Consider the following 14,456-nt stretch of genomic DNA (forward strand, 5'->3'; position numbering starts at 1 on the left):
TTTGAATACAGGGACCACATTTTATTTATTTTTTATATGCACCACACCTAATACACAGTACGTCCTCAGGATGTATTGGCTGTAAAACCTGTATTCCATGCTCTTATTTTGTAGTCCAAATCTCTTTAAAATATCACACTTCTATTGTCCATACTCATAGAAGAGCATATTACTCAAATAGCTCTGCTATAAATTAACAGTTAAGTTTCAGAAGTTATCTTAAAGTTAAAACTCCAAGTCACGAAACTCAGATTTTTTAAAAGTGCCACAAAATGTCTCTTCTGTGTCAATGTTAATAGAACCCTTTCTTTAAACGATCAGTAGACAAACTAAGAATTTCCGGATAAAGAACAAACTCTGGAAAAACAGGGCTAGTGGGAGAGGCCCTATAAATACCTACCTACTCTTACAAGGGCTGTCTCTAACTCAGCTCGTATTTAAGGTAGTTTCTTCAGTTTTTCAACTAATGTGTCGGAGAAAACTGTTTTCCTCGGACATGCAGGCGTGGGCTCCTTACTTCAGGTAAGGTGACAGCAGCTTGACAGAGAATGCCTTCCCTCCCACGGCATTTGGGACGAGGCTGAAGGCAAGACACAGGCGGGGTTACGGGAAACCCATGCTCTGCGCCATTTGGACAAGCTGAAGTCAGTTTTTCCGCTTTCACACGAGGTAATGGATTATGATGGGCTCAGGTCCCCTTTAGCTCTGAAACAGGTATGCTATGGCTCTAGGTAAACGCGGCATGAGACAGGTATTTCTCTGGTAGGATCAGTTGTATTTCCCAGAGAATAAAACGGGCAACAAACCATTTAACGATATGTGAATCGTCCCCTAGGCCCTATTTGGGGCTGGATAAAGAAGGTTTGCTTCCTTTTTGGCGGGTCCTCCAACGACAGAGTTCATGGCCCGCTGCGGGTCCAACTTCCACCTCTCGTCGCTCCCCCGAGGGCTAGCGAGGCTCCGGGCGAGGACAGCCCCTCAACCGCACTCCCCAGAGGGAGCGCTGTGACTCGCGGAGATTAGTCCCCGGTCATAAACAACCTCTCACTTCCCCTCCCCCGCCCGCGCCCGCCCGCGCCGGGGCGGCCCTAGGAGGCCCAGGAACCTCCTCCAGCGCCCGCGAGGCCCCGAGTCCTCCTCGGGAGGGCGGCTGCGGACCTGCCCTCTTCTCCTAACCAGGTGTTTGTCCACTTTACTCATCCCTTCTTACTCGTCCACAATACAGCCACCTCAGAGGGGGCGCTGACGCCAACCCCTTTTTCCCTTCTCTCGACCCCAATCACCTCCAACAGCCAAAGAGAGGCCAGCGGCCCTGACGCGCAGGCTCACCGCCGCGGCCGGCGCGCGCGCGCGGACGCGTCCCCCGCCCCCACCTCGCGGTTCTTCCGCGGTTCGACCCCGCCCCTTCCCGAAGCCCGCCTCCGGGTCGACCCGCCCGCCCGCTCGCGCGCACCCGACGCCCCGCCTCCGCGCGTGCTCAATAACTGTCCCCGGAGCCGGCCTGCAAGCTTCCCCCGCCCCTGAGCTGTTTAAATATGCTAATGAGATGGTAGGGACTAGCCAATAGAACGGCGAGGCGATGTATCACGTGGCTCGGGGACGTGTCAGGGGCGGAGCCTCCGCAGCCCCTGCCCGAGTTAAAACCGGAGTGTGAGAGAGAAAAGCGCTTCAGTAGCGAGAGGGGCTGAGAAAGTGGTGACACTGGCGGGGTGCGGAGGGAGTCCCTGAAACTTCTCCCAACAGCCCCAGGGCCAATCTCCCCTCAGCCCACTCCCCTCTTCGCCAGCTCCCAGGTCCCCACTCCCTGTACCGGGGGTGGGGTGGGGAGCCAGGCCCGTCTCCCGCTGGGACACACACAGGGGCCGGGAGCGGGGACGGGACCCCCGAGGCGGGGGGGACGGACCGACAGACAGACGGCTGGGCGCCCGCCCCAGCGGGCAGGCAGGCAGGAGGAGGCGGAGGCGGGGGTACGACGGGGAGGACTGGGTTTGGGGAGTTTCCTCTCAACTATCGGGGGAGAAACTCCCCGCAGCCGGAGGAAAGACCCAGACGGTGTTTTCCTCCCGGGGGCCGCGCTCCCCCGCCCCGCGTAGCGGCGGTCGCCGCCACCGGCGCCTCCACCTCTACCATCTCCTCTTTCTCCACCACCTCGGGCCCCGGTGTCCCCGGCCAGCACTATGCCCATCTTACTGTTCCTGATAGACACGTCTGCCTCTATGAACCAGCGCAGCCATCTGGGCACCACCTACCTGGACACGGCCAAAGGCGCGGTAGAGACCTTCATGAAGGTACCGACTGACCGAGTCCGGGCGGCGACCCCGGCCCGGCGGCCCGCGGGCGGCAGGGTGGGGAGGGCGGCCAGGGCGGGGTGTCGGGGACCTGACTGCGGGAGCTGCCGGACTGCCAGGAGCATCAGGCGGGGACCACCCTCACCACCGCGCCGGGCGGGCTGGCGGCGCTTGCAAGGCCGGGCTCGGGCCGGGCCCGGGCTTCCGGCCGGGCGGTGTGTGGGGCCAGCGATCTGTGTGTCTGGGGGCGGCGTGGAGGGGTGGCGCTGCGCTGGTGCGGTACTGTGGGGGCGGCCGGGGCCGCTGGGCGCCCCTTCTCCGCCTCGTAACTCGCCTTCTGTGCTATCCCTCTCGCCCCGGCCCTGTTGCCTCTCCGCCCGCGCTCCGTGCCCGGGACCGTGCTGCCAGCCAGAGCCAGACAGGGTATATGCTGGTCACCTTTCGAAGAGCCGCCCTATGCTATCCAAGGTAACAGCCCTCGCCCTCCCCTTATCCGTCCCTTCCCCCTGTCCTGCTTCCTTCCCTGCGTCGCCCTCCCCGCCCCCCCATTCACCTTCATTATGCTCCCTCCCCACCCGGCTTGCGCTCCCAGGCCGCTCGAGGTCTCTTCTGCCGGGCTCCCAGCCCCCTCCCGCTCGGCAGGTCCTAGCGCGGCGGCGGAGTCGCGGGGCCACCGCCGTCCCCTCCCGGCCCGGCCCGGCGGCGGCGGCGGCGGCGGCGGCGCTGCGATCAACATGGCCGACATTTCCCCTCCGCGGCGTGAGCGGCAGCAATGAACTGTGGGGGATATTTATTCAAGTTAGCCGGAGTGACAGCCGGGCCCGGCCGCGCACAGCCCCCGTTTGCATTAAAGGGGAATCGGCCCGGCCGGCACGGGAGCCAAATACGGGGCTGCCAGGATTGGTCTTGTCAAATTCGTCCTAAGAGGGCCGGTGGGACAGCTGCAGGTTAACTTCCTAAGTCTGGCTCCCGTCTGCTTCCACTAGTACGTTCTCATACCCAAATTTTGGGTATTAGATTAGGTAGTAAATTTGTCAGTGAAGTTATAAAGTATTAAGGTTGTTAACTACCAAAACCTAGAGAGGAAGCAGGTTTATTCCTAGGCCACCTTTGGAGGAGAGTTTCCTCAGCAGTGGTACAGTATTAACACGTTAACCAAGCCAAACCAAAAGTGAAGCTGCTACTTGGTGAATGTCAGATTATAACGGCTGTGTGTACATGGCTTTAAAAAATGAAAAAAAAAAAAAAAAACTTACATTTTTCTTTTCAGGCTGGATGGAAAGAAAACCATGCAACGTTTATGAATGAACTGAAAAACCTTCAGGCTGAAGGACTTACGACTCTTGGCCAATCCCTAAGGACAGCTTTTGATTTATTAAATTTAAATAGATTAGTAACTGGCATAGACAACTATGGGCAGGTAGGTTGAATAATAAGGTGGCAAAATAGTTGATTTTTCATTTTGTGGAAAAACACAGTCCAATCCAAAACTACATAACATGAAATGCAAGTATAAAACATTCCAGATTAAAATAGAATATGCACATTGTTCAAAGGCAAAACTCTTACCCTACTATATATGTTTTACATCCCACATTTTTTCCCCCTTTAAAATGCATTTGTATTTAGGATTAGAATCTGAATCTTTTGCTAAAAATTTGACATAAATAGATTTTAATCCCTTGAAAGTTCACTAAAGACCTAAAAGGGAAAGCATCCTACCTCACCACACTCAAGTTGTGTGTGCAACTATTGTAGTGACTTACAGACACTAGTTAGTGGTCTTCATTTCTATATTAGTAAAGATGTTAGAGGAAATTAATCTGTTTGTTGCATCAGGTTTTAATGTGATCATGCTGTATAACTATTCTGAAAGGTAAGAAGATTTTCACTGGAATACAGTCACTGGCTGAGAACATTAAGTTTTCTCCTTTTGAAGCATACACAGTTAACTATTGCAGGAAGAATTCTAGATTAAATTTCAGGCCCAGAGTTTTAATTTAAATTCCAAACCCTTGGCAAAAAAGACTGCTGGAAAATATGAAAGAACTCTTCGTTTCTTAACCCCCCACAGGTCCTTTTATTTCACTTCCTTTCATCTATTTGAGGATGAGAGAAGCTTTAAATCAACAACAATTCACTAAGGAATAATGCAAGGTGGTCCATTGTAACATTTTATGATATCTTTGCCCTGGAAATAAGAGATACTGAACAACATATAATGTTACATGTAACAAAGGAATATTATTTCCAAGGAGGTCAATTCTTAGGTTGTAGTGAAAAGCACTATTCCTATAATTATATATTGGGTATATGTTGTGTTCTTTTCCCAAGTCCCACAGTCCCTAGTTTTGTGAGTTTCATACATTTCAGGGAAATTCTCTCTGTGACTACAACTTTTATTTGCTTCCTATTGAAGGAAATGAACTTGTTTCTGTTTTAAGAAATTTTAAGCTTCTTAGGGATAACCTCAGTGCTTAAGTATCTTTGGAAATAGCTGAATTTAGTCCTATAACATTTAAAGTATACATTGAAATTCAGAGTGAGCTTACCAAATTGAACTTCCATCGTGGTTAATTAGGTAAATATGTACTTTCTTACTACATTAATACTTTTATGTTTTTCCCATCTCTGCTGCTTTTATTTTGCAACTTTTAGTAATTTAGGTAGATTTGCAATGAACTTTTTGGTTTGTTTCTGTAAAATAGTGGATTTCTTTCTCTTTTTTCTTTCTCTCTCTTTTTTCTTTGTGATATGTAGCACAACACAGTCTTACTGCTTAAAGTTTTCATCCTTATCTCTTTGAGTTCAAAGAGATATTTAAAACTTGCCATTATTTGGTTACCTTGATTTGGTTGTCATGCTGTTAGTGTATGGCAGAACTATTAGTTTCCTCTTTTTCTGCATCACATTTCATAAGTGGTCAAGGCATTTGGACACATTCACCTACTACTACCTAGCACAAATACTTCTTAGATTGCTTCCTTCGAAAAACTGCTTGTCATGGAGAGGCTGAGGACATTTGTAATTTAAACCTGTATTTTCGTTTTCCCAGTTGATATCTGCCCCAGAGAACACTTTAGTTCTTGTCCGTAAGGCTTATAAAACTTTGAGGGAAAGGTGGTCCTGTGCTGTTACCACTTTGACCAAGAGAAAACCTGGAGATTGGGATGTTTTGCATGTTAGGATTTATTCAATAACAGGGAGGGATGATGCTTCTCCCTTATTTTGATGAATCAGCAAAGATTGCAAGGCATTATATTAATGTTTATGTCTTGAATTGGCACATTAAAAATGACGCTAGCCTTAAAATGAGCCACTGTTTTCAAATGAAAATGATAATTTGAGTAAAGGGTATTTAATAGGAAGAAAACATTCTTCCAGAAGATTTTTTTCATCATAAAACTATCTGATTTAAACATTTCACGTTTTCTGTTCACAAAAAGGATAAATGATTAGGAATTTTGGATGCCTCAAATATTTAATACTAAATATTGTTCATGTGTTTTTTTCTTTGTAAAAGTACTTTGTATCTGCCTGTTTTCTGTGGAAGACTTTTATTTTGTAACTTCAATGTCTTCACATAAGTATTTCCCCTTTCCTGCTCTATACTAGGATCTGTGGCGTTCACAGTACTACTTGTATGTAATGTTAGTAGTTGAAGGAAATGAGAAAAGATTAGGTGGAAGATAGAACATATATATTTTATAGAATATCTAAAAACTTTAATGTTCTGAATTACTTTCTTAAATGTCTATGGGTTAATATATATATGTTTGTATATTTATATAGATCACCACCATTCTCCCACATATATGCACATATATGATTTTTCATAACTTCATAATTACAAGACTATTAAACCTGTATTGCATTTGTTAACTTAGTTAACATACCTACAGATAAAACATCTTTGAATTATTAGCTAGGATGCTGTCAGAATTTGCAGGGCATTAGTAAGGTTAAAGTAGCTGAGAAAAAAGAATGGTTCTTAGTGAATGTTTTCCTCAAGCACTTTGGATATTTTACTAACAAATTCCATGCCTATAGATGTTCTTATAAATATTTAATTTTGATAATCAGTACCATTTACTGATATTTCTACAGTAATGGAACGATGTGTTGCCCTTAGTCAATCTTTTCCTTTATAGCAGTACTTCATTAAATTGCATGTAATTGCAGATAAATTTGATACATAATTTTTTCACATGTGTTCAACAGAGTTTCAAATAACACTGATCCTTTGAGAGTTGCTGAAAGCCTGAACCAGCCTTAATATCTAAAATTAGGAAATGTATAAAATGTGAGAGATCTGATTAAAGTTTTATATGTAGATGTGTTAATTTTCATATTGTTACAGGTTATCCTGTTTTCCATCTATATATATATATTTTTTTTGAGACAGAGTTTCTCTCTTGTTGCTGAGACTGGAGTACAGTGGCGTGATCTCGGCTCACCGCAGCCTCCTCCTCCTGGGTTCAAGCCATTCTCGTGCTTCAGCCTCCTGAGCAGTTGAGATTAGAGGCTTGAGCCCCCATGTCTGGTTAATTTTGAATTTTTAGTGGAGACTGGGTTTCTGGTCAGGTTGGTCTCGAACTCCTGAACTTAGGTGATCCGCCTGCATTGGCCTCCCAGAGTGCTAGGATTATAGGCGTGAGCCACAGTGTGCAGTCCAATATTTTCAACATTGTCTTTTTTTCGGTAAGTTAGGTTAGTTAAGATTAGCCGATAAATCTTACTCTGGCCTGCAAGTCCATTTTTGTTACTGACCTGACTCCACACCCCTGCTACCTGAAGTATACTAGTACTAATTAAATTGTTCCAGGAGTTAGAATGGCACCTTTCCTACTATGTGCCCTCGGTGAAGACAATCCTTGACAGATATCTTAAAAGGAGATAAAATATGTGCTTAATTTTTTCAGGAGTTTCTGTGGTGAATGTTTACCTCATTGAAAAATGGTGGCTTTCAGACAATGTCAAATTTAATGATTCTCGGGGGAAAAAATTTTAAAGAATTTTATTTTTGAGCATAAAGGTCTACTTTGTAAACTTAGGAGATAATACAGTCATAGTTCTCATACTACTTTTTTTTCCTTTACCTAAATAGTACCCATTTAATAGATGGTGTGAAATACAGGCTTTGAAGGCTGCCAGGTGAAGTAGTGAGAACTCCATTTCCATTTAGGTGTTTGGTTTCTCTTAGATTATCAACAAATGTATGAATAAGAGTTTGATATTTATTAAGCTATAGACATCTTTTCAAATGAAAGTAAGTTAATTACTATACCTGAAATACTGCTGTGTTGAATATAAACTGGAAACACAATGATGAATGGTATTTTGTAAATTTTTTAATTCCTTTAATTAAAAATTTTTTTAGAATTGTGGTAAGAAACACCTGACAAAATTTACCATCTTAACCATTTTTAAGTGTGCAATTCACAGTGTTAAGTATATTCATATTGCTGTGCAACCAATATCTAGAACTTTTTTATCTTGCAAAGTTGAAACTGTATGTCGAGTAACTCCCAGTCCCTGGAAACCTCTATTATAATTTCTGTTTTTATGAATTTGTCTACTCTGGATATCACAGTTAAGTGAAATCGTACAGTATTTGCCTTTTTAGACAGGCTCATTTCACTTATCATAATGTTCTCAACATTCATTTATGTTTTAGCATGTCAGGATTTTCATCCTTTTTAAGGCTGAATAATACTCTATTGTATGTACCACATTTTACTTGTCCACATATCCCTTGATAGTCATTTGGTTGCTTCCACTTCTTGGCTGTTGTGAATAATGCTGCAATGAACATGTGTGTGTAAATAACTTTTTGAGATCCTGCTTCTAGTTCTTTTGGATATATACCCTGAAATGAAATTACTGGATCATATTGTAATTCCATTTTAAATTTTTTGAGGAAGTACCATACTGTTTTTCATAGCAGTTGTACCATTTTACATTCCTACCAACAGTGCACAAGGGTTACACTTTCTGTATATCTTCACTAACACAATTTTCTATTTTTCTTTGACATTAGCCATCCTAATGGGTGTGAGGTCATATCTCACTGTGGTTTTTATTTACATTTCCCTAATTATTTATGTTAAGCATCAACATACGCTTGTTGGCCATTTGTACACCGTCTTTGAAGACAAGTCCTTTGCCCATTTTAAAATTGTTTTTTGTTGTTGAGTTTTAGGATTTCTTTATATTTTCTGGATATTAATCCCGTATCAGATATATGATTTGCAAATATTTTCTCCCATTATGTAGTTTGCTTTTTCAGTCTGTTGTTTCTTCAATACACAAAGTTTTTAATTTTTATATGGTCCAATTTATGTATTTTTACTTTTATTGCCTGTGTACCTTTGGTGTCTTCCACAAAATCATTGCTAAACCCAATGTCACTGAAGCTTTTCTCCTGTGTTTTCTTTTAAGAGTTTTATAGCTTTAGATGTTCTGTTTAGGTCTTTAATCTATTTTGAATTAATTTTTGTATATGGTATAAGGTAAGGGTCCAGCTTCATTCTTTTGCATGTGGATATCCGGTCTCCACTACCATATGTTGAAGAGACTGCCCTTTCCCCATTGAATGGTCTCTGCAAATCCCTGAACTTTTGAACCTCAATAATTATTGTTGGTGGAGAGGGCACTCTCCTGTCAAACTTGCTTAAATGTTTTTTCCCCATCTTTATTGTGTAAAAGAAGAGCAATGGCTGGAAATGTGAGAATTGGAATCCCAATCTTGGCCTTGCCATTGAATTCTTATGTAACATTGAGCATTCACATTACTATTTTGAGCCTCTGCTGCTTCTTATTCCAAGTTGACAATAATGAAGCCATTGTACCTTCAATATAGAATTGATGAGAGATTTAAATGGGATGATATATTTAAAATGTACTTTAAAATTAGGATGTGCTCACTAGACAAAAGCATCCTTTTCCCCGAAAGGTTAGTATATTTACCTCTAGTTTTCTATTTTTTTAGCTTTAAATTTGAAATTAAAATTATAAAATCTTTAAAGCTGATTATTACTTGCTTTAAAATCTGTTAGTGTCATGAAGTGTATATTTTGACTTGAGCTTTGTATTATATCCCAGAAAAGCAGCTGTGAAAGAAAAGTAATATAACTTGGCCAAAGTTGTCTCAGTGGCATTTAATAAGCATAGGATGGTGTTTTTAAAGAAGTGTTAAATGAAAACAATTTAAATGATTTAGCAGATAAGTCAGAAAGTTATTCTTTTGCAAGAATACTTATGTGAAAAAAGCACATGCTTTAGGATTCTTTCAAATAGGGAGCTCCCCCTAGTGCGTTTTAGATGAGATTTACACAAGTTTGATTTGCAGGGAAGCTTTTAGGAGCACATCTGTTGGGTAAATCAAGGGATATATTTTAATAATTTAACAGCCTCAAAGTTAGTACACAAATGAATATGATTTATTTCCTTATGGGAGAGCATTATTTAATGGTGCTATAATTAAATGGAAAGGAAATCCCCAAACCCAAGATTTTATTTTCTTTCAAAACATTTGCTACAATATTTTCTAAAGGAATTTTATACTCTAAATCTTGTTTGTAAAAGAAAAAATTCTCCAGTCATGAACTAAAAAAAAAAAAAAAAAGAAAAGAAAAGGAAAAATGAAGCCTATCCTAAGGGACGTTACTGCCTTCTTTTTTTTTTCTTTTTTTTTGAGGGTGGAGTTTCCACTTCCTGTGCCCAGGCTGGACTGCAATGGTTGTAATTCTTGGCTCGCTGCAACTCTGCCTCCCAGGTTCAAGCAATTCTCCTGTTTCAGCCTCCTAGTAGCGGGATTACAGGCTCCCGCCACCACCCCAGCTTTTATTTTTATGTATTTTTAAGCAGAGACGGGTTTCGCCTATGTTGGGCAAGCTGGTTTTCAAACTCCTGAAGTGCAGGTGATCCGCCCCACCTCAACCTCCCAAAGGGCTGGGATTTACAGGCGTGAGCACAGCGCGCCTGGCCATTGTTGAATTCTAATTAGAAATTTTTGAGAACAAATCTTAAATGCAAACATTCAAAAATACGGTCGGGTTGCCATGGTTCACGCCTGTAATCCCAGCACTTATGGGAGGCTAAAGGCAAATGGACACTTGAGGTCAGGAGTTTGAGACCAGGCCTAGACAATAGTGGTGAAACCTGTCTCTACTGAAAAAAAAAAAAAAAAATTAGCTGGGTCGTGGTAGCTGTACCTGTAGTCCTAGCTACTCAGGACTTTCCTGGTTGGAGAATTGCTTGAACCCCGGATGGGTGGATGATTGCGCAGTGAGCTGAGATCGGTTGGCCCACTGGCACTCCAGCCTTGGGCAATACGGCTATCTCAAAACAAAAAACACAAACAAAAAAACCAAATAATAGATTCTACTTCCTTTTAAAGAGCGTATTTACTTTCTTTAGATATAGGACAATGTCGATAATTATGTATTATATACAGCTGGTGAAATAAAAGCTCAGGAACAAATATATATTTGACGGAACTGAACTATGTATTTTGATTACAGGTCATTTGTGGTCAAAATTAGTTAAAAGGATTTATTTAGTCTTTGTTTAGTATGTTCATGGTCAAAATTTTCTCCAAAAGAGATTATATAATATTTCTATAATTTGAAATGTTTCTCAAGAATATATAAAATGATTTTTGACTATAATAACTTTGACTCAGATTTATACTCTACAATTAGTCTTGGGTGGACTTTCTTGTTTTTTGGGGCTTCTTTTAATAAAAAAATTTTTAGATACAAAAGTCTCTCTCTGTTCCAGGCTGGTCTTGAACTCCTGGGCCTCAGCAGTCTTTCCCACCATAGCCCTTGGGAGGATTCTGGGGACTGCAGGCTCTTGCCATTGTACTCAGCTTAAAAAAGCTATTCCTTCATAAAACTTTATATTTTGTTTAGTCTTACTGTTAGTCTGTAAAAGTTTGCCATGATTGGCCAGACTTGGAACAAAATACTAATTTTTAAAATTTGTTTTGGTTTGTTATTTTTTCTGATCTTTCTCTAACTTTTTACTGAGATATTAATTAATACACAAATCTGAAGTAGTGAGCTTAGTGAATTTAAAATATACACTCTTAAAAAAATGTAACATTTGCATCTACTTGAACAAGTTTTAATTATTGTCAGTAGTTTTTTATGATTATTTTCATAGGGCTTTAGAATGCGAAATTATTTTAGAAGTTTACTCAATTTTCCTCATTTTATAGGTAAAGGCCTTAGGAAAGGTTAAGAGGGTTAATTTACTAACATTTATGAAATATTTTAAAAAATTGTAATGGTCATAGAACAGTTATGCAGATTTTATTAAGGATTTGTATATTATTTAAATAACATTTTATTTAAATGTATAACCAGTGGATCTGATTTACTTTCTTCAGTTTTGTCTATAGTTCTATAATGCAGTATGATTTCTTTCAGTTCTTGTTTGAAAGTTACGCTTTTCATTTTGTCTCTGTTACATTTAGTCTTTCTTGTAACATTCTATCTAAATACTATTACAAAATTAACTTTAGTTGGATTCTTTCCTCCCTTTGTTTGGCAGAAAGTAAATGAATTTAGGGCAGCTGTCCCCAGCCTTTTTGGCACCAGGCTGGTTTTGTGGAAGACAGTTTTTCGATGGATTGATAGAGGTGGTTGGGATGGTTTCAGATGAAACTTTTCCACCTCAGGTCATCAGGCATTAGAGTCTCATAGGAGCACATAACCTAGACTCCTTGCATGCACAGTTCACAGTAGGGTTTGTGCTTCTATAAGAATCTGATGCTGTTGCTGATCTAACAGGAGGCAGAGCCCAAACAGTAATGCTCACTTGCCCACTGCTCACCTGCTGTGCTGCCCATTCCTAATAGGGTCCGGGGGTTGGGGACCCCGATCTAGGGGATAAACCAGGGAAGACTTCTTAGTGGCATCTGAAGAATAAAAGTTTACTGAGAACCCAGAACCATTTGCAGGTTAGGAGACAATGCAGAGTGAAGATCATGATCAATGGCCAGATGCGGTGGCTCATGCCTAGTAAACCCAGCACTTTGGGAGGTTGAGGCAGGTGGATCACCTGAGGTCAGATGTTCGAGACCAGCCTGGCCAACATGGTGAAACACTGTCTCTACTAAAAATACAAAAATTAGCAAGGCATGGTGGCGGGTGCCTGTAATCCCAGCTACAGGCGCCCTCAGAAAGCTGAGGCAGGAGAATCGCTTGAACCCAGGAGGCGAAGGTTGCAGTGAGCTGAGATTGTGCCATTGCACTCCAGCCTGGGCGACAAGAACGAAACTCCATCTCAAAAAAAAAAAAAAAAAAAAAAAAAATCATGGTCAAAAACATAGGAGGGGCTGTCCCTGTGGCTCACACCTGTAATCTCAGCACTTTGGAAGGTTGAGGAGGGAGGATCACTAGAGGCCAGGGGTTCAAGACCAGCCTGGCCAACATAGTGAAACCCCATCTCTACCCAAAACAAAAATTAGCCAGGCATGGTGGTGCATTCCTGCAATCCGAGCTACTCAGGTGGCTGAGGCAGGAGAGTCGCTTGAACCTAGGACGTGGAGGTTGCTGTGAGCCAAGATTGTGCCACTGCACTCCAGCCTGGGTGACAGAGTGGGACTCTGTCTCAAAAATAATAAAAAAAGTGGGGGAGACCTGGGGACGTAAGGGATAGTTGACAGGATTTTATACTATAATTAAGGCCTAGATTCTAATAATATACATATGTATTTAATGGCACTTTTTGATTTTGTGCTTCTTAGTAAGTTTCTAATATGTAGCTAGTTAATATAGGGCTATTAACCTTGTTCATTAGTGGATTTTTCCAATGTTGTATGCCAACCAGTATTAGGGTTACATTTATAACTTTTTGCCTGGAGATTTTTTTAATGAATTAACTACCATATTTTCATTTAACTTTAGGTAGTTTCGAAAATTTCTAAGCATTATGTCTTAAGATTCAGAAAAATAAGACCAGATCCACTTATGAATTTCCATTCCATTCATGACCTGACAAGTCATATAACCTCTCAGCCTCACTTTCCCCACTAGACAAATAGAATGAAAAGACCTATCTTGCGGAATTGTGATAAAGATTAAGGGATGTACAACATAATTTATTGTAACACAACCTATTAATCATTTTTATGAATTTTCTCTTATTTGAATTTTAAAAATTGAAATTATGGGGTACTAGAGGTTTTTTTAATGTTGGTTTTTTCAGAATAAGGAGCATGGTGATATGGAAAGAACTGCTGTATTAGAACTGATTGTTCCTGGTTCTGTCACTCACTAGCTTGTATTGTATTGAAAAGTCCCTTAACCTCTCTGAGCATCAAGTTTCTCATCAATAGAATTGTGATTATACCAACCCTTAAATTTTGTGAGGATTCGAAGTAATATTTGTTAATCATCTCGCAAAAGTGCCTGCGAGGCACATGGTAGGAGCTCATTTATGATGATGATCATCATCTCCAATATTATGGTAAACACTTAACAGGATAAAAGCTTTTTAGTCTGAAACTTTTGACAAAAACAGAATTAAGGTTGTTCCATAACCCATCGTATAGTTATGTATCGCTTAACAATGGAGATATGTTCTGAGAACTGCACCATTAGGCATATCTGTTGTGGGAACATCATAGAGTATACTTACAGAAACCTAGATGGGATAGATGACTATACACCTAGGCTATATGGTGTATGACCCATTTCTCCTAGGCTATACATCTACCCGTATAGCATGTAACTGTACTGATTTCTGTAGGCAGTTTTTAACACTTGTAAGCATTCATGTCTCTGAACAGATATAAACATTGACAAATACAGTAGAAATATGGTATGAAAGATTAAAAAATGGTATACCTAGATGGGGCACTTACCATGAACGTAGCTTGCACACTGGCAGTTGCTCTGGGTGGGTGAGTGAGTTCGTGGTGAGTGAAGTGAAGGCCTGGGACGTACACTGCTATAGACTTAACTGTATACTTAGGCTACACTAAATTTATTAAGTAAAATTTTCTCCCTGCAATAATTAATTAACCTTAGCTTACTGTAACTTTATAAACTTTTAAAGTTTTAAAACTTTTTAACCCTTTTTAGTAAGAGTTAAGATACAAACACAGCTGTAAAAAATATTTATATCCTTCTTCTGTGTTTTCTATTTTTTAAA

General features: G+C 41.2%; 1 protein-coding gene and 1 long non-coding RNA gene across 7 annotated transcripts in view; one reads left to right on the plus strand and one right to left on the minus strand.

The window, feature by feature from the left end:
- On the minus strand, nt 1–1,358 carry LOC108530712 (uncharacterized). The gene is made up of 2 exons (XR_001885931.1): nt 1,284–1,358; nt 1–727 (listed from the first exon to the last, which is right to left on the minus strand). It is a non-coding gene; the product is annotated as an uncharacterized LOC108530712 (long non-coding RNA).
- A 10-nt stretch (nt 1,359–1,368) lies between these two features.
- Nucleotides 1,369–14,456, plus strand: part of INTS6 (integrator complex subunit 6) — a 111,035-nt gene continuing 97,947 nt past the window's right edge. For 4 of the 6 annotated variants that reach the window (XR_001885928.1, XR_001885929.1, XR_001885930.1 and 1 more), the window contains exons 1-2: nt 3,007–3,273; nt 3,559–3,708. Coding sequence is in view for 2 of the 6 variants with exons in the window: in XM_017873730.1 (XP_017729219.1) it covers nt 3,589–3,708 (120 nt within the window). In the remaining 4 variants the exon portion in view is untranslated. Of the gene's footprint in view, nt 2,338–2,710; nt 2,737–2,912; nt 2,931–3,006; nt 3,274–3,558; nt 3,709–14,456 lie in introns of those variants that run through there. The other 2 variants (XM_017873733.1, XM_017873731.1) reach the window with 2 other exon arrangements.

This window comes from Rhinopithecus bieti, unplaced genomic scaffold (assembly GCF_001698545.2).
Source record: "Rhinopithecus bieti isolate Rb0 unplaced genomic scaffold, ASM169854v2 scaffold_7398, whole genome shotgun sequence".
Taxonomy (NCBI): Eukaryota; Metazoa; Chordata; class Mammalia; order Primates; family Cercopithecidae; genus Rhinopithecus; species Rhinopithecus bieti.